The sequence below is a fragment of the Apiotrichum porosum genome, assembly GCF_003942205.1.
Source record: "Apiotrichum porosum strain DSM 27194 chromosome Unknown scaffold_3, whole genome shotgun sequence".
In the NCBI taxonomy this organism is placed as follows: domain Eukaryota; kingdom Fungi; phylum Basidiomycota; class Tremellomycetes; order Trichosporonales; family Trichosporonaceae; genus Apiotrichum; species Apiotrichum porosum.
Genome location: NW_021167110.1, coordinates 944,183 through 966,325, shown reverse-complemented (window position 1 = coordinate 966,325; position 22,143 = coordinate 944,183). Strand labels below are relative to the sequence as shown.

Here is a 22,143-nt window from a genome sequence, read left to right as displayed (position 1 = left end):
AGTGAGATGGGAAGAGATGGAGTAAAGGCTGCACCTCGTACAGCTTCCTATCTGACAGAACTCTGGAATGCGCGGTCGCCAAGCGGGTCCCTCCACCTCGTGCGCTCGGGCCAGGCCTGTGCCTGGAACACTAACTGTAATCCGTTTAGAATGTTGGTCTCCCGTCTGCAAATGCACTAATGACCCAGTTCAAATCAGCTCTTCCAATAACAACACTGTTCCCCCGCCGCAGCCATTGCCGGCGTAGCAGGCTGCCGAGTAATGCATGGGCATCTAGACTGTATGTTAATGCTATCCATGCTTTCAAGTCTGGGTCGGGCACTGGACGCTGTTTGTTGACATCGAACAGTAGTGACGGCCAAGCCCGGCCCGCGGGGCAATGCCGGACCGAGCGGGCCATTATGCCGAGCGAGCGAGCGTCAGGCTCGATGGCTTCAGCACTCTCTGTTCACTGCTTGCCTCTTCGTCTCCACCCATTCCCCTCACCTGCGCGCTCTCACAGTCAGTCACACTCCTTGACAATTATACGTACAATGTCGGCCACCGAACTCCCCTTCCCAGAGCTCCCCCGCACCAACGAGGGCAAGCGTATCTGCCAGGTCATCAAGGTCAAGCCTGAGGCCCTCGACGAGTACAAGAAAGGTGAGGTCAGGCCCGACCTGATGGCGACTAGCTCTGTGTGAGACCTGCCACTGACATGCAGTCCACGCTGCGGTCTGGCCTGAGGTCCTTGGTGCCCTCCGCAAGTCCCACGTTGTCGACTACTCGATCCACTACCTGGCCGAGCTCAACCTCCTCATCGCCCACATGCGCTACATTGGCAACGACTATGAACGCGACATGGCGACCATTGGCGAGAGCGAGGCAACGCGCCGCTGGTGGAAGGTAGGTGACAGCTTCCCCCCACAAGAATCGCACCATCCACAGCGTGCTAACACTTGCCCAGATGACAGACGGCATGCAGGAGAGCATGGTTCCCGGCGCTACCGGTAGCGAGAGCGGCCCCGGATGGTGGACCAGCACCGAGGAGGTCTTCCGCATGGAGGGTTAAAAACAAGATTGATAAAACTAGACATTGGTATGGAGTAGCACAGTTCGTTTTGGGGGAAGGGTAGCAACTCGTGATGGCATCACATCTACACGCCTATAAATAATTAAACAGCCCACTCTGACACATCCTCGTCGTCGCGCACAAACGGCTTGTCGATCGCCGCCACAGTTCCTTCGCAGAGGGGGCAGACTGCCGCGATGAGCTCGTCTAACTCGGTACGCACGACCTCAAGGCGGGCCTCTTCCTCCGGATCCCGATTCTTCTTCTTCTTGCTGGCGCCGCCGCCAAGGGAGACAGCCTGGGCAAGCGCGTCCGGGATGATGAGACCACGTAGCCTGTCGCCTGCGGCCACAAGAGTGTTGCGGCCAGGGACAGCCAGCCAGTCGGGTGCTGCGATCGATTCCTGTCGCCTGGGTGTACCAGAGCCCGAGGGAGCAAAGCCAGACGAGAGGAGAGCACGGGGTCCAGAGTTGGACCCCGACATGAGCTCGTTCTGGAGGTGTAGCAGTCGGCGGAGTGATGGTGCAGGGAGGTATTCCATTGCCTGTTTGTCAGCTTGGTCGCGCAATGCGAAGCTCACCATCGTAATAAGACAATCCGCATGGAAAGAGTGCTGACAAGGGAAGACGTAGAACTGGCGGGTAGTAATCCCAAGACCGCAGCGCCAGCATTTATCGCTCTGCTCAACCGCAACGAAGCGAGACGTGAGTGCCTCAATGTCGCGCTTGATCGACTCGGCGGATCGTGTGGCTTCGGCCATCTCGACCTTGAGCTCGTCGATGCGCGCAGAGTAGTCTTCGAGGGCGGAGCAGATCTCCGTCTTGAAATCGTCAATGACGACAAAGTCGGGGAAGAAGGGCAGAATGTCCTCAATCTTGACAAGGTCGGTCGACTCGAGGAACTTCATCGCACTCTTGATGTCACCCTTCTCTTGCACGACATATCTGGCAATCTTGAGCCACAGCTTCTTGCGAAGTACGTCGTCGTCGTCGGGCTTGTCCGCGTTGATCTTGGCCAGCTCGAGGTCGCCCTTCTCCAGTGCAAGGTCGACACTACTCTCGTACAAACCCATGCGCGAGTAGATGTGCACACATGGCTGGATACGGCCACGGGCTTTGCACAAGCGAAGAGCGTAGTCGAGGTCATAGTACGGGCGCTCGGTGATGGGGTCGTCTGGACACGACGAGAGGAAGCGGAGGAGGGGTCCGTCATCGGAATCGGGGGCATTGGCATAGATCGTGAGGAGGAGGTTGAAAATGGTGGAATCGGTCGAACCCTGGCGGTGGATGACGTGCTCGAGATAGCGGACTGCCTGGTTGGATTCCATGGGCTCGGAACGTTGCTGAAGAAGGGCTGGGATAAGTCTGCGTGGGTCCAGCAACGACTGCCTCATCCACGCGTCAACCGTTTGCTTTGGCACGTTGCGCATCAAGAGGGCTGCGAAGCGGTAGTAGAGCTCGAGCGAGTCTTGACGACTGAGAACATCAATCGCCTTGGCCCAGTCCTCTTCTGTGACCCAGTGCTCGACGACCTTGGCGTGATCCTTGTTGAGCTCGGCGTAGAAGAGGAAGAGGTCCATGCGACCATGGCCGAGGATGAGCTCGTAGACGACACTGGGATCGAGGTTGACTTTGTAGTCTTTCATGAACGACCGCAGATCTTCCTCGACCATCTCGCGCTCCATCATGAAGGTCTCGACATCCGACGCTGCAGTCTCGGCCGCAACAAGGTCCTCGAGATTGTTGCACTTGCTGAGGTAAATCTCGAGCAGCCAGGTGGCGAGCATCATGCGCTGGGTGAGGTCCTTCTTATCGAGCTTATCCAGGCGACTGAGAAGGTAGGCCCTCAGCGCGTCGCGTTCATCGGCATCCACAAACCGCAGGGTGACGTATTCAAAGCTGCGCGTCGACTCGGCATACGCCCTGGCGGCGAGCATGTACTTGCCTTCGTCGAACAGCGCGTCACCCTCGCGAGAGCGGACAATGTCCTTTTGAGCCGCTGTGGACGCATATGTCAGGGCATCGTGGAAGGCTCCCTTCTCGAGCTTGGCACGCCACACATCGCGGTCTTCTCTGGCGACAACAACCTCGATGATAGAACGAGATGTGTAAACCCAGTACGTGCGCGAAATCGGGTCGGATGAGAGCCCTAACGCAGTCTCTCCCTGGGCCTGTGAATGTCAGCTAGGCGACCGGACATGCAAGCCAACTAACCAGTGGCAGAGCCTCATCCCACACAACCTTTTCATTCTCCCGGGACACGCCAACAATGCGGTCCGGGTACAGGAGAAGAAAATGCCACTGAGTGACGACCATGGAGATGGGAATTGTAGTCTTGGGGGCAGCCACAGACGAGCGACTGAACGCTGGGGTTGCAGGCTCGGGCGATGAGGGGTACGGCAAGAGCGACGGTCGGTGAAGAATGTCGGGCGTAGGAGTGGATGACAAGCTGGAGTGGTAGAGGCCCGGCGCAGTGAGCCATGCAATAGCTGTCGCCGCAGGCAGGTCCTTGGCATTCTGGCCGTTGGTCGTGGGGAGGTAGACGCGGAGCTCGGAGGAAGGCACATCACCAGGCAGCTCCTGGAACTTTGGAGTGTTATCCCGGACGTGCTTGAACACCTCCTCGGCCCACCCACCGCCCTTGCCTCCAGCGACAAAGGATGTAACTGGTCCCTGGACCTCATAGGCTCTCTCCTTGGTAGTGAAGACGACCCATGCCCGCTTGTCACCGCTGCTGCGCTTCTCGGTGTTCCAGAACCCAAATGCGATGCCCTCCACGGGCTCGCCGTCGGGCAATGTGAACACCGTCTGGAGGTCACGCTCAAGCTGCTTGCCCATGGGTAAATTGACCTTGAACATATCCTCGCTGGGTGGCAGTGGCAGGGAAAGAATGTTGCCCGACGCTGTGCCAATGAGGACGTCGGTCACTGGTGGCGCGACAATGTCGCCCTTGGTGTCCCCATCAGCGTTGGCGCCAGCGATGGGTGACCATGCGACAGAGGAGACGTTCTGCTTGAGACGGAGGGGACGAGGACGCCGAGATTGGCTGGTTGGTAATCCCGGGTTGACTGGGAGATAGAATGCATCGCCTGTGCTCGTGGTGATGATGAGATGGCGGGCAGTTGGGTCGGCATACAGCGCACGGATGGTGACCTCACGCTGGGACGACTGGCTCTTGTCTGCTGCTGGACGAGGCAGTTCAACCGTCACCAGCTCATCCGGATTATTAAGGTCAATAATGACCACCGACAGCGGATGCGTGGCAAGGAAGAGAATGTTGTTCACGGTCGTCAGAGCCAAGATGTCGGAAGGCGGGGCGTATTGGACGAGGGAGAGGGAGAACAACGGAGGGAGAGTCGCCGCAGCGCGCGAGGAAGGGATGAACCCGGTCTCCAACTGAACAGTCAGCTCGCTTGCTTCAATATACATTAAAACGTACCGCTCGCACGAGGCCTGACACATCGTTACCGTGCTCTGGGTCATCCTCGAAGCCCTCATAGGCAACTCCAGACAGGGCAGATGGACGTGCAACTTGCCCAGCATGCCGCGATGGTCCCGATGGACCGGCGGAATGCTCGACGACTACGAAGTCAGAATTCTCTCCTCAAGGGGGCAACTCACAGTCGTCCAGCATAGACATGGTTGTTGGTGTATGGTGCGGAGAGTGTTGAGCACAGATCACTCACTGGTCATGCTGGTCATGAGCTCGGATGTCCACAACGTCACTGCTGGGTACTTGCATGCCTATTATGCATAGGCTGTGTCTGCGTCGACGCACGCCTACCGCCAAGAAACGGCGGAGCGCAGCGGCTCGGCCGTCGGCTAGATCCGAAAGTGTTGCTCGGCATCCTCGTGTGCGCCGCCAGACTCGGGCCGACGGATTATCATCCTTGCTCTTGCGCTTTGCGAGACTCTTCTCTCGACGTTACTGTCAACTCCGACTCCACCCGCTCTCTCGCCATTCTCGTCTGCTGACCTGAGTGACGACCGACACCCACATGCTGCGACTCGTTTACAGCAGGTAGTCACTTGACTCGGTGATTCTTGGCGTTAACAACACCCCGACCTCGTCCGATTCCCAGCTCGTCATTTGGTACTACCCCAGGTCGAGTGACATACTCCTCCTCAACACGATTGGTCACATTCGGCAACTCATTTGGATTAGACAACCATCGGTCAACTTCACGCCCCGGGCTCGTCCGAGATCCACAAGGTATTTGTGGACTGGGCAGACGACGGTGACTACTAGTCTCCACAGGGCCCTAACAACAAACAAACCGCACCAACTCCGATCGCAATGGACGTCGAGAAGGGCGCTGGTGCCGACAGCATCACTGAGACAAGCGTACCTACCATGATGACCGACAACAACAATGTGAACGGTGAAGATGAAATGCCGCTTGAGATGGCCAACATCACTCTGCCACCTCTGAAACCTTCCAACACTGTACTCTCAACACGGTCCGCACGGGAGGCTGCTCGAGCACTCGAGACCTTTGAAGCCGCACCCGAGAACCCACGCAACTGGCCAACTGGACAGCGATGGCGCACTACGCTCACCGTGGCCGTGACTGGCTTCATCTCCACGTGTGGCAGTAGTATTGCTGTTCCAGGTGTTCACGCCTCCATGGACGAGTTTGGAGTAACGAATGAGAAGATTGGTGTGCTAGTCACAGCCTGCTATGTGCTAGGTCTGGGAGCTGGGCCTTTCTTGTTCGCACCCATCTCGGAGCTGTATGGCCGCCAAGTTGCTTACCACACTTCCCAAATCTGCTTCGTCATCTTCTGCATCGGCACTGCGGTGGCCGACACGTGAGTTATAACGATCTGGGAACCTCTGCTGACAGCCCCACACAGAATGACGGGTCTCATCATCCTTCGATTCTTTTGCGGTGTATTCGCATCCGTTGGCCCGGCTCTGGGAGTAGCAACCTGCGCTGATGTGAGTTTGCGCACTGCCAGAAACTGAACTGACTCTGGACAGGTATTTGCTCCAAAGGAACGCGGTCGTCCTGTTTCCATCTATGCTCTTGGTCCAATGTCGGGGCCAGTGCTGGGAAGCATGCTCGGCTACTGGATCCTTTACGGTGGCTGGCGATGGCTCTACTGGTCCATCACGATCATGGCGGCTCTCAACTGGGTGCTGCTATTTTCTCTCACGGAGGAGACGTATGCTCCGTAAGTCTGGCCGTTCTCTTTCCATGTACCTCACGTGTTGAACGCATGCTGACGACCACAGGGTTATTCACAAGAAGCTCCTCTACCGTATTCGTCATCCGCAAGCCGATGTCAATGGGTGGCGCGACCGTCTCTCCCCGCGCCGGATAATCCATGACTTTGGATGGATGAGCGCCATGGTGTCAAAGGACCAAGCCAAGACGACCTTCTCCCGAGCCTTCTCGCGTCCTCCACGTCTGTTGTTCACCAACCCGGTCGCCTTCATCTTCGCGGCATACTACGCCTACATATATGGTATCATTTACGTGTTCCTCGTCAGCGTCCCACTCCTCTTTGGCGCCCCGCCATTCAACCACCCAGGGCTCTTCTCATACCAGTGGCCCCAGAGTACTGTCTCGCTCAGCTACCTCGGCATGGCGGTAGGATTCCTGTGCTCGGCAACTGTTGCCGCCACGCAGCAAGACAAGATCTACAGATACCTCTCGCGCCGAAACGGCGACAATGGTGAACCCGAATACCGTCTTGTCCTCACCCAGATTGGTATGATCATCATGCCTATTGGGCTTGTGGTGTTTGGCTGGACGGCACACGCCGAGGTGCACTGGATGGGCCCACTTGTCGGCCAGGCTCTCATCGCGTTTGGCTTGATGCTAGCCTTCAACTCGATTCAGAACTTTATCATCGACGCCTTTTTCCCATATTCGGCTGCCGGTGTTGCTGGTGCCACAGCCGTGAGTTCCGAGTTGCCCGTGCGCGATACCATAACTGACCCCCGATAGGCAAGATCCGTCACTGCTTGTCTCTTGCCCATCTTCTCGCCGGAAATGTTTGATGTGCTGGGCTGGGGCTGGGGCGGTACGCTGCTCGCCCTGGTTGCGCTCATCGCCGTTCCCGCACCCATGATCATGTTCAAGTACGGCAAAGCTCTTCGCGAGCGCTTCAAGTTTGAGGGCTAGAGAGGCAGAGACACAGCACACAAGCCCAAGATTAATTACATCACACACACACACACACAATCTATCAATACCAGTCACCAACTTTAGAAGCGGCGGGAGCTCAAGCTTCGGGGGATCGTGCCGACGGTCCTGCCCATCGGCTTGACGGGGGAGAGGAAGGTAGGAATAACACCATCGCCGCTCTGGTGTTTGTCAGCATCAGCATCATTTGTTGTCTCCCATTGCAGTCATTTCCCCTCTTGTATTACCACACACAGCATGCAGTTCTGCCCGACTCACGCTCATGATTGGGTCCCACTGGAACGCTGGCTGTGCCCCAAACAACTTGCGCTTCTTCTTCTTCTCGGGAACGGCCGCCTCCTTCGGCGGCGCCGCGGGAGTGTCCGAGTCCGACGCGGCATCGTCCTCCTTGGCCTTGTTGTCCGAGTCGCTTTCGCGCAGAGCCTTCGCTTTGGACTGCGGGTTTAGCCGTGGGAAGGAATAGGCAAACTCACTGTTACCTTCTTGGGCTTCTTCTTGGGCGCTTCGTCCTCAGATGCACTCTCGACAGGACTAGTCTGACGGGTGAGCTTTGTTTCTTGAAGACCTGAGACCCACCTTCCTGACCTTCTCCTTCTTGGAGACGGGCTTCTCTGGCGAAGTCGACGACCTCGTCACTCGCTTCTTCTTTGGTGCGTCGGACTCGTCGGCAGTCGATGCAGCTGCCTTCTTCCTGGTGGATTCCTTCTTGGTGGTCTTGGCGCTTGCAGCCTTGAGCGCCTCCAGCTCCTCCTATAAGATTAGCTGATGAACCCGTGTGTACTCTGCTCACCTCCACAACGGCCAGTCGCAATCGTTCCTCCTGGGCCTCGCGATACTTGGCCTTGAGAGCCTTCTCCTTCTCTTTGCTCGTCTCCTTGAGCAACTCGAGCTCCTCCTCGGCATCTGACGCCTTGGCCACAGCCTTGGCAGCTTCGGCCTTCGTAGTACGCAGTTGTGCACGGAGCTCGGCGACTTCCTTGTCGGAAGAGGAGCTCTCCTTGCCTTCGGCACTAAGACGCTCTACTTCTGCTCGGGCTTCGCGCTCCTTCTCCTTCAGGCTTCGTTTACTCTCTTCGAGCTTGGAGACCTGGGCGAGGGTCACACGCTCCTTCTCTTGCAGCGCGTTGTTGGCCTCTTCCAGTTTGGCAATCTTGGCTTCAAGTGTGATAATCTCAGCGCGCGACTCGCCCTGCGTGCTAGAGACAAGGGCTTGAGCCTTGCCCTCGGCAGCGCGCTGGTGGGCCAAGGACGTGTTGGCAGTGGCGAGCTCATCCTGATGATTAGCACGTCATTGGTCACATGGACTTACTTCGAGTCTCGCAATTCGCGCGTCCTTGCCGTTGATCTCGGCGGCCAGGTCGCCCTCGCGGGACTGGAACAGCGAGAGCTTGTGGTCCCGCATCACACGAGCGGCCTCACTCTGAACCAGTCGCTGTTCTAACTCCACCATTTGGAGCTTCTCCTCGGAAAGAGCGAGCAACGCCTTTTGTTGCTGGACGAGCGAGTGGAGGTTGAGCTGAATGGTAAGTCCACTGCATCTTGCCTCACTGCGCGCAATCCACGCCCTCTTCACCTCACCCCTCTCTAGCCGGAGAGGATATCATCGCTCACGACTAGAGAAATTTCGGCGGCAACCAAAACTCACCTCGCTGCGCATCCCGTCGCCCTCATTCTTGCACCGTTCGACTTCCTTGCGCGCTCTGGCCGCCAGCTTGGATTCCTCCCCCACCTTCTGCTGGAGGACGGCGACCTGGTCTCGGCTCTCTTCCAGCCTCCTCTCCACGAGCATAATCTCGGCACGGTGTTTCCTCTGTGATTGGTTAAACGTTGCCTGACGCTGCCATGGCTTACCTCGGCCACACCCTGCTTTCGCACGAGCTCCTGCACTTGGCCGCTCAAATGGTTGATCCGCGCCTTGATGGGACCAGGGGTGCCGGGCACATCATCGAGAGTGTGGGATGGCGGACTGTAGCCCTTGTTGACGTCTCGGCGACGCTGACGCTTGGGGGTTGTCGGTGCGGACATGTTGGGTAAAGAGATGGATGGGAAAGACGATGATGGGGGTGTCGGACATCTCAATGTTGTTGACATAAACTCAGTCGCGTCCCATCGGAGGAGATTTTATTTTGTCCCCTCATATAAACCCCAATTGTGGCACCTTCTGTTGTTGCCACCCACCCAACTATTTTGCTGCAACAGCAGGTAACCGACGACATGCATGTCTGCGCTACACTCCCGTGAATGGAGGGCAACAAAAAAAAGCCTTCTCAATCGTGACATCCTAATGACCCAAATGGGGGAAACTTTGTGTATGTATGTGTGTCGTCGCGGGTAATATGGAACGGAACGTGGCTCGATGAGAGGTCAGAGTGCGGTGGGGGACATGTGTGTGTGTTGGAGAAGGCGAGACGCTATGTACAAAATATGAGTAAGAGTTATAGGCAGTAAAATGTCCTTGTTGCTGTTGGGGAAGTGGAGACGGTCTCCACGTTTGGGAAACGGATCACTTTTTACGCTTTGACCCAGAGCTGCTGTTGTTGGCTCGCTTTTGACGAGTGGGCAGGCGAACACTCTGGTCGGCAAAGCATTGAGTCAGGTCGGTGGTTGGAAGGACACCGGGGAAGCGCTTGGCCGAGCTAGGTTGTTGTCAGTATGTTGTTTATAACGGTTGAAGTACTCACTAAACCGTGAACGAGTTGCTAAAAATTCTAGCTAATACCTGCGATGACTGGTCTTTGAGGACAGTTGGCACAGAGAGGCTATAAAGGTCAGCGTCAGCCCAGTTTTTGTGGCGGATAATCGTCCGAGCACTCACGAAGAAATGTCGGCGAGGGTAAACCGGAGGGAGAATGTTCCCTCAGTGCGAATACCCAAGTCGTGGGCGAAGAAAAACAGACCAGGTTCGCCGTCCAGCCCCTTCAGTCGCTGGCAGACGGCACCCATGGATCCGACAAGGACCCGGCTGTAGTGGGAAGTCGCAGTGAGGCGGTCCGCGTAGGTGTCAGGATAGTGCGAGTTGGCGGTGCTGCTTCCAGGTGATGAAACGAGCGGCAGTCCAGACTGGCTGCCGATCGGTGATGCCGCTGGGACGTGTGTGAAAAGCGGCACCTGCGAACGGCTGCGCGAGCCATCTCCTGAACTCCATGGGCGTCCACCTCCGTATTGCCTGTCGTACTCGTATCCAGCTGTATGTGGACGGACGTCACGTGGGTAGCTGGGTTCACGGTACCAACCGCCGTCACCGCTCCCGCTTCGGTATGACGCGTGTCCAGACCCAGGACGTTCCATACTCCCGTAGTCTGGAAAAGTCTGTGGTGCGGACTCGGGGGTTGGTGGCCAGCGATCAGCAGACACTTGACGAGGTCCATAGGGTTGTGGTGGCTCGACCAGGGGTGGGCCGTGCCGCGACGAAGAAGATGACGGTCGCTGTTCATCGTACCACTCGTCATGAGGGAGGCCGTATGGAGCCCTAGCGGCTGAGGCACCTGTTGCGGCACGGGTTAACTGTTCGTTCGGAGCTGGCCAACCGGACGAGGGACCCCCGGGGGCATGGGGAGGGGGAGGGGGGTAGTGCGTCGGCGGCAACGGTGGTCCACCATATGACTGAGATGGGCTGTGGGCAAACTGGCCTGGACGAGGACCTTTTGAAACGCGGTAAGCCACAAATGTCGAACCATCTTCAAGAAAACACCACACTCACCACCGTATCCTGTCCATTCTGATCCTCCGCCTCCGCCTTGCCAAGACGTAAAGGGAGCTGTTTGGGAGCGGAGAGGCACTCGGTTGAATGTTGACTGCGCGACGTCGTACGGGTGATGTGCGAATGTGGACGGCCTCGAGGCCGTGTGCGTAAACAGGGCATACTGGTCTTGCCGCGCTCCTGGGTGCATGACAATACTGCGTTGCTGGGTTTGATCGCCATTCCAGAGGTCAACCATCAAGATGAAACGGTGGTAGTCGACAGTACTGCAGAGAGTCTGTCAGTGACGGCGTCTCCTCGACACGGGATTCATATGTCTTGGAGAGAGCGTACTTTGGAGAAACGGACTTGCCCAACTTGTCCAGGATTCGCAGCTGGATGATGGGCGGAGGTGAGAGCGGGCGTCGATCCTGCGAGTGCGTAAGCCACAAGAATTGACGCGGGTCTGAAGCCTCTGAGAGCCTCTCCGTCTACCCGGAGTTCGAGACCGAGCGGGACGATGTAAACCAACCTTGTCACCAAACCCACACGCTCGCGCCCGCTGCGGCTGTTGAATGACTTCGAGAATGTACACTCTGAACGCACGATCAGTTGTTTACTCGCGGATGACCCCAGTCAATGTTTGTCTGCCACTCACAAGTCCTTGGTGGACACCTCAACCTGGTCGCCGACTAGGCTGCCAGAGAGCTCTCGACGAATTTCAGGACCGCGTTCATCATCCCCATCGTCGAGCTCGTCACTGTCCTCGCCCGAGTCGTCGTTCGACTCGTCGGTGAGCTCGTCCACGGCCTCGTCACCTCTCCCATGGCGGCCGTTTGGCGGTGCGGACCGGGACATGGGTTCTGTGGCCCAGTGGGCCGAAGAGGACGCCCGGGGCGGGGACAGTGCGCGTCTGTCGCGGATATGGGCTCCTCGTGGGGTGTTGATGTCTACTTCTTCAGTCGCTGCAGGTGTCTGTGACCGAGATCTGGACGGTCCCGGCGGTGAAGAGCGTCTAGGCGACATTTGGCACACACAAAACAGAAGGCGAGATGCCGGGCTGGTGCCCTGGCAGCTCTGCAAGGACGTGGGGTTGCCGTTGGCGGTAGTGCCAGGATGTGGGTGTTGGGAGGGGAGCTTGGACGCCGTCTGGTTGTTGACTGTACAGTTGGCAGGACAAACGCATGGATTGGTGCGGGGATGTCAAGAAATCGGTCGAAACATGTGGGTGAGCAAAACGATAACAAATGACAAGGCGATAGGACTGGCGAACTGGACTGGGAGAGTGTGATGTTGGGGGAACGTACGTGTGCACCCTGCTTACGCAGAGTGTAACGTAGCACGAGGGACAAGCAAAGGATGAGGATGGGAAAGAGGAAGAAGGACAAACAACAGACGACTGTCAATGAGCTGCTGGGTGCCGCTGGTGGGAGGCGTGCGCGATTGCACTGCAGAACGAGTCCGGACACAATGGGGGGGCCAGAGGGCCAGAGGACGCGGACGGAGCATGGGAGTGGCCATGGGGCGAGGGGAAGATGTCGATCCCGGCAGGTAACCCATTGCGTTCCTGGTCGTTCTCTGGCCCTAATCAGATTGATGGAGCATGCTGGACGCTCGTGATGAGCCTCTCTGGAACAGCCCACGCAGCCGCGGTAGACGCACATATTGCGACTTTTGGGAGCCTAGCGCGCGAGTTTCGCGTGTTAGGTTACCAGTGTAGCGTGTTGGCCGCCGGTGGGCGGCGCGGGCCCTCGTAACCGCTGCTACGAAATGGACCTCTGCTTGTCCACCCCGACAGCAAGAGTTAAGGCCTATTGCAGTTGTCGTACCCAACTCCCGCGCGCACAGCGACCGTACAAAGCGGCTGCGCGCTTGCCACCGGTACCCCGCCACGGCGCCCTGGGTCTGCTCTCCTAACCCCCTTCCGCCACGGGAGTCGTACATCCCGCGCCAGGTCATTGCACCCAGAGCTGCAGAAACACCTTCCGCTTCCGCCGGCGGAAGTCCACTTGGTTGTGTGACCTGTGGGACGTCCGGCGACGCCGGCATGAGACTCCCGAACCTTAGTTTCTTCCACAATCCACCCTCCCCTTGGTACCATCGGGGTCCAACCAGAACGCCGAAACGGGCTGGTCTGGTGGCTCAGCTCGCCCTCGCTCACCGAAGAGACAGCCTCTCGATCTCCCCTCCCCCCTTGCTTCCCATGATTCCCAACCCAAACTACTATTTAACAGACCCAAAAAAAACTCACACTACAACTTTCAGGATGCCACGTTCCACGTGGAATGGAAGAGAAAACTGGTATTGGGCCAGAAGCGGCTGGGTAAGGATCGTGAGGACGGGAATTGCAACGGCGAATGCGGGAGTTTTGTTGATGGAATGCGCCAGCCCTTGAAAGGATGTCGGTTGTCGAGCTGTGGCTGCAACGAATTGATGGTGCACGGAATATCGTCTTCTTCGCTTGGTAGCGCGTTCGGTTTGCACACAAGCTCCAGAGTGCAGAGGCAAGGAACGCGTCCCGTCTCAACACTCCCGGCAGACTATGTTCCTGCGTGGGTCGTCAGGCCCTACAACGGTTGGAGGGCTTAAGAGGCACGCTACGCGTAGTCACGGAGGAGTGGGCGGATGAGGAAGTTGGGGTGGTGGCAGTAGTGGATCAAACGTGCAAGTGGCACCCTGTTCCAATAGCAAAGATCGTGGGGTTGGTCGGGCTGGAGGATGTAAAGATCCGAGGGCGAGGTGGGTGGGGGGAGGGAATCTCCAGGGCGCACAACTGAGGGCGTCCGTTTGACGTTTATTGTGCTGTGGAGTGTGCAGACGGGGGAGATTGCTGGGTGGGATTGACGAGGAAAATGGGGTAGGGATGAAGGAAAGAGGATCCCAATGAAAGAATAGGTGGAAGAGTGAAGTATAAGGGCTACAAGCTGGAGTGTTGCGTACCCAGACGGTTGGCGAAACGGGCGGTGTGGAAGGGCAGCAGCGTCAGCCACGACTCTGTTGTAATGAGAGTTGGTGCCCCAAGTTTGTCTCGGTGCTTGGTATGGGAGGAGTGTTGGGGGAGCGTGAACACGCAGTAGAATAGAGGTGGAGCAGGGACAGGTTATGGGGAAAGTGATGTACACCTAGACAGCACAAGTGGAGCAGTTGTTTTAAAGAATCCTTTACGGAGCTCTCCTCCGAGAGCGCCGAGAGCACTCGACACGACAACAGCGGTCGTTGCCGCATCTCTTGCTCTGAACACACCAAAGGCGCAGAAGCAATCGCCGTGTCGGTCGTATCAAGTCTAGATATCGGTGGACTCCGCCGATCGCACAGTGGTACTACAGGCTGGGCGTTCTTGCTGACAAGTGGCACCACAATAACCGGAACATTTTGAACGCCCGCCAAGCACTCCAGAGACATGACCGCATCTGCTTTGTGGGGTCGCACCACATGCTCCAGCGGTTGGGCGCTGTAAATTGATATGACCGAGCGCTTCCGGCCCCAATGAGTGTGACATTGATGAGGCCCGCTTGATGGTCCCTCGGCCATGTTGCGACAACAACGCTGCGCCCAAAAAGAAAAAACAAACAAACGCCCCCCCCCCCCCACCCCCACCCCACGAGCGACACCAGACCCATGCCATGTACAACGCTCCCAGTAACCGGCGGCGAACTCCACCAAACAATGACTCACCTTTGTCCGTATGTGAGCCGGCCAACCAAGTGGAGGAGGAGGAAGCGGTACCGATCCCGTCGATCTCTTTGTGTGTGAAAAGCGAACAGCACCGCGGCGCCCGACAGAGGTCGGGGCTACGAGTCGGCGAATGGGGCCAGAAAAACGTTGCCAAGAAGGACCCAGTCGGAGGCGATAGTTAGAGCTGCAGTGAAAGAACAAGTTTGAGTTGCCTGTGCTCAAGAGAAGGAGTTGAGAGAAAGGAACGTGTAGCCTGAGCATGTTATGCGCAGAGGTCGCGTGGCGGGAGCGCGTGCTCACCGCCAGGTGTCAGTCACCGGGGCTATTGTTCACCGCCTGCTCGTTGTCCTGTGCTGGGGCGAGAACCTGAGCTGGATTTTGCACGCTCTGCAGCTGGGACACATCGCAGGCACGGCACGGGCTGTCAACGCGCCCGCTGATCTTACGACATGGTCAGATGGTTTAGGTTGCGCGGGGTCCTCGTCCCTGCCCCCAGGGATGGGTGGTTGGAAGGCTGCTGATGCAGCTGCTTTGCCATTCGAGCACTCTCGGTCTCGTCAAAGGTACAAGATGAGGCGGGAGCTCGGACGCCGGACAGGAGCAATCTTGGGGCAGACTGGGTCGGTGTCGTGGGTGTGCGTGGGCAAGCAGAAGGAAAATTGGAACAACGCACAATGTAACGAATTGCCACGAGACACGATGCCACAAGCGCGTTTAAAGTCAAGTCTGAGTCCCAACTTTCGATTGCAGACGCCCTGTGCAACCGTCCACTGCCAGACGTCAGACATGACTACATACTGGCAGTTGGTAACCGTCGCGATCACCCCACCCCGCTCCGCATCATACCTACTCCAAATGACATTTTGTAGGGGTAGCAGTTGTTGCACCTTCGGAGGCTGGTGTGTCGCACGTCCTGGGATCCGCGGGAACAGCGGCATGGACATCCCGCCACCGCCCCGGTTCCAGTGACAGCTTTCATTAACCTTGGGTGGGATAGCATTATTTGGCATCATTATGGCAGTGAATGTTGCTGTTACCATGCAGAAGTGGTGCCTCTTGCGCGCAGCAGACTGCCATCTTGTCATCCGATCATTGGGACCTCGAGGGCGGGCGTACTCCCAGTTACCCATCAGGGGGGCTAAAGCGACTTGACCACGTACAGTACCACACCACCACATCGCCAGCTGACAAGAGGACCAGACCCGGCACCATCAGAGCTGTCCGGCAGGTCCTCGGTGCTGGTAAAGGCGGGTCGAGCGACCAAGGGACAAAGAGGGCCTGAAGCGACCAATGTTCAGTGTTTGTGATTCCTCTCCTCCCCACAACAGGTCGCGATGACGGCATATCTCCGTCCCACATTACCATAAATGGCCCGCGGTTCGTCCTTATGCCACAACATTGACAAACATCCGATGCCGTCGTGGGCGTGGGTCTCGTCACCGTCCAGAGACACCGCAGGAGTTCGGCGTGCGTTACCCCTTGTGCCAGTGTCGACCCCATTCCCATTCTTGGCACCCGGTGGCCTTCGTCAGCTCTCAAAGTGATCGCGAGCGTCGTCCTGGGTATCAACGTGTCCCACAGGACTGGCCCCATAGCTCCCTCCGTCCTTGGCCGCAAACCATACCCTTTGGCTCTGCATCCGGAACCACCTCCCAGATAGTACAGTACCTGGCGCCTGGCCCAGGTTGGTGCCACCTTATAGAATGTTCCGTGTCCACCGCTAGCGTCGTGGCCAAACTGTATGTATTAGTCTCATGGCGTCGCTTACGCACATGCAACACATCAGTCACTTGGGCGTCATGGAAAGCGACTCCACTGCGATGTCGGCGCCATGCAAGAGACAGTCATGTTCCGTAAGCGCGGCGTCTGTCATGACCCGGATTCGAACTTCTGCCACCAAGATCCGTATTGGGCTGTAAACGGCGTCAAATTCTATCATATTAAATCATCTCACGTTGTCACGTGACTTCGGTTGGTGTTGTATTGGTATGCCACGCCGCCTGTTTCGATGCTTTGCCTGTTCGGTTCCCCCACTGGCTGCAGCGCCGTGCGTTGCGGGCGCGCATTGTTCGGTTTAGTAGACACCGGTGACTGCCTGGCTCGCCTTTGGATGGAATGTCGCCCTCGCCAGGCGTTGCTTGCAGGAATAAGGGAGCCACTTTGGGACAAGGGAGAGCCTCACAAGGAGAAACAGTACTAACTCCCCGGTCCCCCCAAGTCCGGTTTACGGATGGATGGCGTGCGTTCCGCCACACTGCTCCGGCACATCCGGGGAGTCCAGAGAGCACCGTCGCACATATGTAGAAGACCTGTTGGGATTAGCTAAAACCCGCCCCTGCGTGAGGGTAACCGCACATGGGGCGCTGTCGGCTCCTTCTCGCTGTTGAATGAAAACCACGCGGCACAGGCAGTACAAACGGCATCGCGTAGAATAAAAACGAGAGCTGTGGAGGCTGCAGTTTCAGTGTTCGGCAGCCCAGTAGTCCTGTCCTGGTCGTGCTACTGGTCGTGCTAACCGAGACACTCTGCCCTCTGATCCTCTGACCCGCTACTTAGTGAGAATTAACTCAGGTTCCCAGTACTCGCTGCATTGCTCCAGCAGGGCCCTCGTTGGAACCAGGTGCGGCCTCGCCGCACATACCGCAGAGTGGTGTGCTCCAACTTGGACACGGGAGTCGGGAGCCTGAATCCGACGGCGGCAGCTGACGGCTGGACGTAAACGAGTCCCGAGGCGTGCACCCAGCTGTCCCCAGCGGACCCTGTGGCGAGCTGGAACGCCAAACAGACTTGGGTCGGGTTACGAAGTGCCAAGTGCGGAAGTAACTGACCCAGTGATGGCCGGCTTGACAGGATGAAGATGAAAATAAAGAAAAAGGGGCAGGCTTATGGCAGTCACCCCCGGACCGACTGGCTACAACACATAATAAAACGTAATACCGCTCTCGTTTCCTCTAGAACCGATCAATATCGTCTCTGGTAACTGTCAGCGGGTGGTGCCCCCACATTTGCTCCGTGCCCCCTTAAATCTCGACAACAGGAATCTCGGGATCCCTCGTCCGATGGGCCAGTTACTGATGGACTCACATTTGGCGGGCATTCTGGACGCGGATGTACAGCCAGTTGACGGCTTCACGTACACCCGTGCTGTGGATACCGTTAGCGCTGACCAGCCACGCGAAGCCATCTCGTGTCCCCGAACAGTTGTTGCGTTGTTGTTGCTCTCTCGGAGCAAATAAACTGGCCCTTGTGGACAAACAAGGGCCAGGGCGGTTTTATGCAGCGCTGGTGTTTCAAGAATACGAGAGACCAACGATCACACTCAGAACTGCGCGAGACGCAGCAACGAGGGATGGCGGGCCATTCTTGAAGCGTCCAAAGGCACTACTCGACACCCCAAGACCGAAACTCTCAACTCACCCTTCCAAGGCCGACACCCCGAGAACATCGAGTGACGCCATGCGCTCTGCACGCTGTGCGTCGTTGAGCTGGTCGGCACGCAGCCCGACCGCCTCGGTCGTGGGCGCGCCTACCGCAGAAGCAGAGCCCTCCGCATGGCCATCTGGCCGCGCGGCACGCTGCCACGCCTCGTATGCCTCGCGCACCTCGGCGACGGTGAGGGAACTGGGCTTGTCCTGCTTGTTGGCCAGCATGAGGAGCGGCAAGTTGAGCAAGCGCGGAGAGTTGAGTACCTCGTCTGTGGGCTGTTTAGCTGCGATCCATCCAGGAGGTTATGCAAGCTAAAAGCCACACGAGGCGACCCACCAAACACCTCCCACGTCTCGGCCAGGCGCGCCTGGTCGCTCGCGTCCACGACAAACACCACCGCATGGCATTCGTCATAGTACCGCGGCCAGATGGAGCGGATATCGCGCTGGCCACCGAGGTCGAAAAAGTGGAGCGTAGTGGACGGCAGCGAGATCTTGCCAACTGGTGAGGAGGAGGAGGAGGAGAGGAGAGGAGAGTGTCAGCTCGGTGAACTGCTATCGTGTTTGTGTCCCTTCCGAGGACGTGTGACACGAAACGTACTGTTCTGGCCGACTGTAGGACCAATCTTGTCTGCGGGCATACCCGGTGTAGGGTTGTACAGTGTCTTGATCTTCTCCAGCATCGTCTAGTGGACCACTGTCAGCTACGACGCCGTGTACACGGACTGTGTCCCTTAGCTCACTGTCTTGCCTGCCTGTTCGTTCGTTAGCGCACGCGTCACGTTGTCCAGTCTGTAGCAGCACGTACATTATCCAGACCAATGATGACTACCGAGTACTCATCCTTGCGTGTCAGGTAGTCGTGCAGGCCCCTCAGCAGATGGTACATGGTGTATATGTGGAGTAACATCTCGCGCGGACGTCGACGAAGATGAGCTTGACGAGGCCCCGCGCGTCATTTGGTTCCGCCTGGACCTTGACTGGCGAGAAGCAACCCCCCAGGATGAAGCCATTCTGCCGACATTGCGCATGCACACCTGCGTTGGCTCCTTTGTCTGGGGTCTTCAATCCTTCATATATCACTTTACGACTACAGACGCGGGCGCGGGGGGGAAAGAACACCCGTTACATGTTGTTACTTCTCTTTGCTCTGGTGTCCGCAAATTAACGACCCACGGCGTAACCATAACGCTCGCCGGCATTGCGAGCCATGATGTCCTTGGCGGGGCCGAGGAGACGGGTGAAGGCCTGCTCGCCGAGGGCCACGACGCGCAGCTTGGACGATGCGCGCACGGTAGCCGCACGAGTCTGGCGGTTGAGGAGAGCCAGCTCTGGACAAGGTGTCAGCGAAGGAACGATCAGTTTGCCCTGGCTGTACTCACCGCCAAAGTAGTCACCAACACTCATTTTCTTGACGACGGTGGGGACGCCGTTCATGTTCTTGATGGCCTCGGCGGAACCACTCTCAATGAGGAAGAACTCGTCGCCCTCCTCGCCCTCGATAAGGACATTCTCGCCCTCGTTGAAGGTACGGGCCTCGAGGACGTCGGCAACCTTGGCACGCTCAGAAGCCTTGAGCGAAGACAGGATGGACACAGTGGCAAGGAACGACTCGTACAGCCTGCGCTTGCGAGACGTGTGCTGTGGAAAGGGTGAGCACGGGCTAGCTGAATACCACTCACGTCAAGGAGGATGGTGCGGAAGGACACGCGGTCAAGGGCCCAGAGGGTGCATGGGGTCTTGGAGATGATGGTGGCCGCACGAGGCGCGCTGTGACGTTAGCCGTTGTGCCGTCGATTTGTAACGTACTTGTGCATCAATGCGAGCTCGCCAAACGACTCGCCAGTCTTGGACGTGTGCACCCACTTGCCCAGGTCGGGACGGTCGCCCTTCTCGGGCTCGAGGACCTGGTCGTCGCGCTTGACGAAAATGTCGAGCTCTCCAGACTCGACAATGTAAAAGTAGTCACCGGCATCGCCCTGCTGGATCACAGTCTCTCCGGGCTGGACCTTGATCTCCTTCATCGCAGCAAGAACATCGTGCTCCTGCTCCTCGTCGAGGTTGCGGAAGAGGAAGTTGGGCCTGATAGCCTCCCTAATTCGCTTGAGCTGCTCGTCCGACTTGGGGAAGACGGGCATCTCGGGGGCTGCCTCGGGAGCGTCCTCATCCTCCTCGGCAATGAACGCGTGGGTGGGGTCAAAGGTCCTCGAGGCCGTTGGCACGAGGGACTCGGCCGACACGGACGTGCGACGTCCCAAGGCGTATGAAGGGATGGGAGGCTCGTCAAAGGCGTGGTCGTCGAGGTCGTTGGACGGGACACCGACCGGTGCCGAAGGAGTCTGGGCGCCGGCACCGAACGGCGAGGCGCCGAATGGGCTGGCGTTGCCAAACGGACCGCCGGGAGCCTCCTCGCTGAAAGGCGACGAGTCGTCGGTGGCACGGGCGGTAGCGTTACCGTTGCCGCCGAATGGAGAAGAAAACATGCCGGCGCCAAGACCGGCAGCGGCAGCAGCAGCGGCGGCGTTCCTTGCACCGGCAGCACCACCACTGAATGGTCCGTCGGAGGGACCCTTCTCAAAGGGGGACAGAGTGTCCGAAGCGGGATCCTCGTCAAAGGATGACGGGTTGCCGGGGCCCTTGTTACGGCGCGAGGAAGGCGAGGCTGTCCTGGACGAAGCAGAACGCTGGCAAGGTGTGTCAGCAGAGGAAAGATAAGATATGTGTGTACGTATGGGTATTTCACTCACTTCCTTGCGCAACTTGTCCTGGAACCAGTCGGCGCAGAACTGAACAACGTCGTCGGGCTGCTTCTGCGCGACGTCTCTGTTGAGGTCGTTGAGAATGGCTTGGTAGGCGGGGTTGGGGGAAGCCATGCTCGATATGGGGGGGATTAGACAGAGGATGGGGGTGGGAGATGAGTGTCAGAAGACTGTCCGGGATGGAGGGAGGAGGTGCGAGTGGACGAGCCCGAGTGCAAGTGGTGTCGGAGGTGGGCTGAAGTGAGAGGCGGGGAGGAAGGAGGAGGAAGGAGGGAAGGGAAGGAGGGAAGGTGGCAGAGATCCGGACAGAGCACCCGCTGAACTGCCAGACAGAATGATGTGGTCGGGAGGAGAGGGAAGTGGGACAAGAGGTGTGGATGGGGGAGGAAGGAGTCGGGGGGTGGGGGTGGGGGAGTAGTGGTTGGTGGGGAGGATGATGATGATGGGATGGAGGATTGGATGGATATGGATGACGATGTGTGGGTGGGCTTGCGGGTGTGGGAGGTGTGCGGGTGGGTGTGTGGGGAGGGAGGGGGCAGAGGGGAAGACGACGGGCACCAGAGCTGCAGGCGTCCAGCCATGTCGTCATGGACCTTTTGCCGCCCGCTCTACGATGGCCACCAATTCGGCAACTCCTTGAACACGGTGTGTCTGCACGGGCAGCGGATCCTTTTTTCTTGCCCTTATCACTCTGTGTGTGATATACATTACACGTCATTTCATATTTGGCATGCGGGCCCTTTCTCGGTTCACCCCTGTTTGGTCCCCTGGTTTGAGGCATGATGGTGCGCGCGTCGTCGTCGCCCAGCGCGCCAGAGCGCGGAGCGCCAGCGCGCGCACGCGCACGACGCAGACTCGCAATTCAGACTCTGAATACATATCAACCCCACCCCTCCCCTTGTATTACAGTTCGAAGGATCGAAGCAAAACCAAAACGCGTGTGGGCGCGGTGGAAGGGCTGGAGGACCTGCAGCAACGAGAGAAGAGTAAACAAAGTGTCTTAGAGGAGCCGCGTCCTCGTCTCCCTTTGCACAGAAACACACACCGCATTTTCTGCTTTCTTCTGTTCACATCAAACGCCACACACGTCGCTGTATCCACTCTACCCACTCTAGCCACTCTCTCTCCACCCTCGTTGGTGTGTGAGAACATCCCCGAGACCCCCAAGCCCCCTCACCCCTTCCCCCTTGCTCTCCCTCGAGCTCCTGGCGTCCCGGCCATATATCCCCTTGGCGGCATCTTGAACCGTGCCTGGCTGCCTCGACTTCTCCTAGCTCGTCGTCCACCACACACCCAACCCCCACCCACCCACTCCCATCTCACTGTTGCAGAGGTCCAGTGTGTGGTCTCTCTATCACTCCTCCCCACTTGCTCTCCCACCTGGACATTCTCAACTCCCC

General features: G+C 57.9%; 6 protein-coding genes across 6 annotated transcripts; 2 read left to right on the top strand and 4 right to left on the bottom strand.

Moving 5' to 3' along the window:
- Positions 1–533: 533 nt before the first annotated feature.
- On the top strand, positions 534–1,051 carry EHS24_005952 (uncharacterized protein; the record flags this gene model as incomplete). Its single annotated transcript, XM_028621427.1, has 3 exons — positions 534–642; positions 704–885; positions 947–1,051. 3 exons carry the CDS (start codon positions 534–536, stop codon positions 1,049–1,051), a joined length of 396 nt encoding a protein of 131 aa, XP_028477879.1.
- A 103-nt stretch (positions 1,052–1,154) lies between these two features.
- EHS24_005951 (uncharacterized protein) lies at positions 1,155–4,690 on the bottom strand (the record flags this gene model as incomplete). The annotated part of the gene is made up of 5 exons (XM_028621426.1): positions 1,155–1,595; positions 1,632–3,221; positions 3,265–4,446; positions 4,490–4,632; positions 4,672–4,690. 5 exons carry the CDS (start codon positions 4,688–4,690, stop codon positions 1,155–1,157), a joined length of 3,375 nt encoding a protein of 1,124 aa, XP_028477878.1.
- A 657-nt stretch (positions 4,691–5,347) lies between these two features.
- On the top strand, positions 5,348–7,184 carry EHS24_005950 (uncharacterized protein; the record flags this gene model as incomplete). Its single annotated transcript, XM_028621425.1, has 5 exons — positions 5,348–5,862; positions 5,908–5,992; positions 6,035–6,228; positions 6,290–6,959; positions 7,008–7,184. 5 exons carry the CDS (start codon positions 5,348–5,350, stop codon positions 7,182–7,184), a joined length of 1,641 nt encoding a protein of 546 aa, XP_028477877.1.
- An 83-nt stretch (positions 7,185–7,267) lies between these two features.
- EHS24_005949 (uncharacterized protein) lies at positions 7,268–9,230 on the bottom strand (the record flags this gene model as incomplete). Its single annotated transcript, XM_028621424.1, has 8 exons — positions 7,268–7,366; positions 7,464–7,640; positions 7,679–7,741; positions 7,782–7,955; positions 7,996–8,472; positions 8,515–8,721; positions 8,851–9,015; positions 9,057–9,230. 8 exons carry the CDS (start codon positions 9,228–9,230, stop codon positions 7,268–7,270), a joined length of 1,536 nt encoding a protein of 511 aa, XP_028477876.1.
- Positions 9,231–9,708: 478 nt separating this feature from the next.
- Positions 9,709–11,742, bottom strand: EHS24_005948 (uncharacterized protein; the record flags this gene model as incomplete). Its single annotated transcript, XM_028621423.1, has 7 exons — positions 9,709–9,841; positions 9,887–9,964; positions 10,021–10,690; positions 10,906–11,171; positions 11,239–11,315; positions 11,417–11,480; positions 11,543–11,742. The coding sequence occupies 7 exons, from the start codon at positions 11,740–11,742 to the stop codon at positions 9,709–9,711; spliced, it is 1,488 nt and encodes a 495-aa protein (XP_028477875.1).
- Positions 11,743–17,070: 5,328 nt separating this feature from the next.
- On the bottom strand, positions 17,071–20,857 carry EHS24_005947 (uncharacterized protein; the record flags this gene model as incomplete). The annotated part of the gene is made up of 13 exons (XM_028621422.1): positions 17,071–17,107; positions 17,201–17,401; positions 17,644–17,703; positions 17,977–18,253; positions 18,322–18,486; positions 18,586–18,670; positions 18,728–18,739; positions 18,793–18,828; positions 19,161–19,315; positions 19,367–19,625; positions 19,667–19,754; positions 19,794–20,668; positions 20,732–20,857. 13 exons carry the CDS (start codon positions 20,855–20,857, stop codon positions 17,071–17,073), a joined length of 2,376 nt encoding a protein of 791 aa, XP_028477874.1.
- Between the last annotated feature and the right edge of the window lie 1,286 nt (positions 20,858–22,143).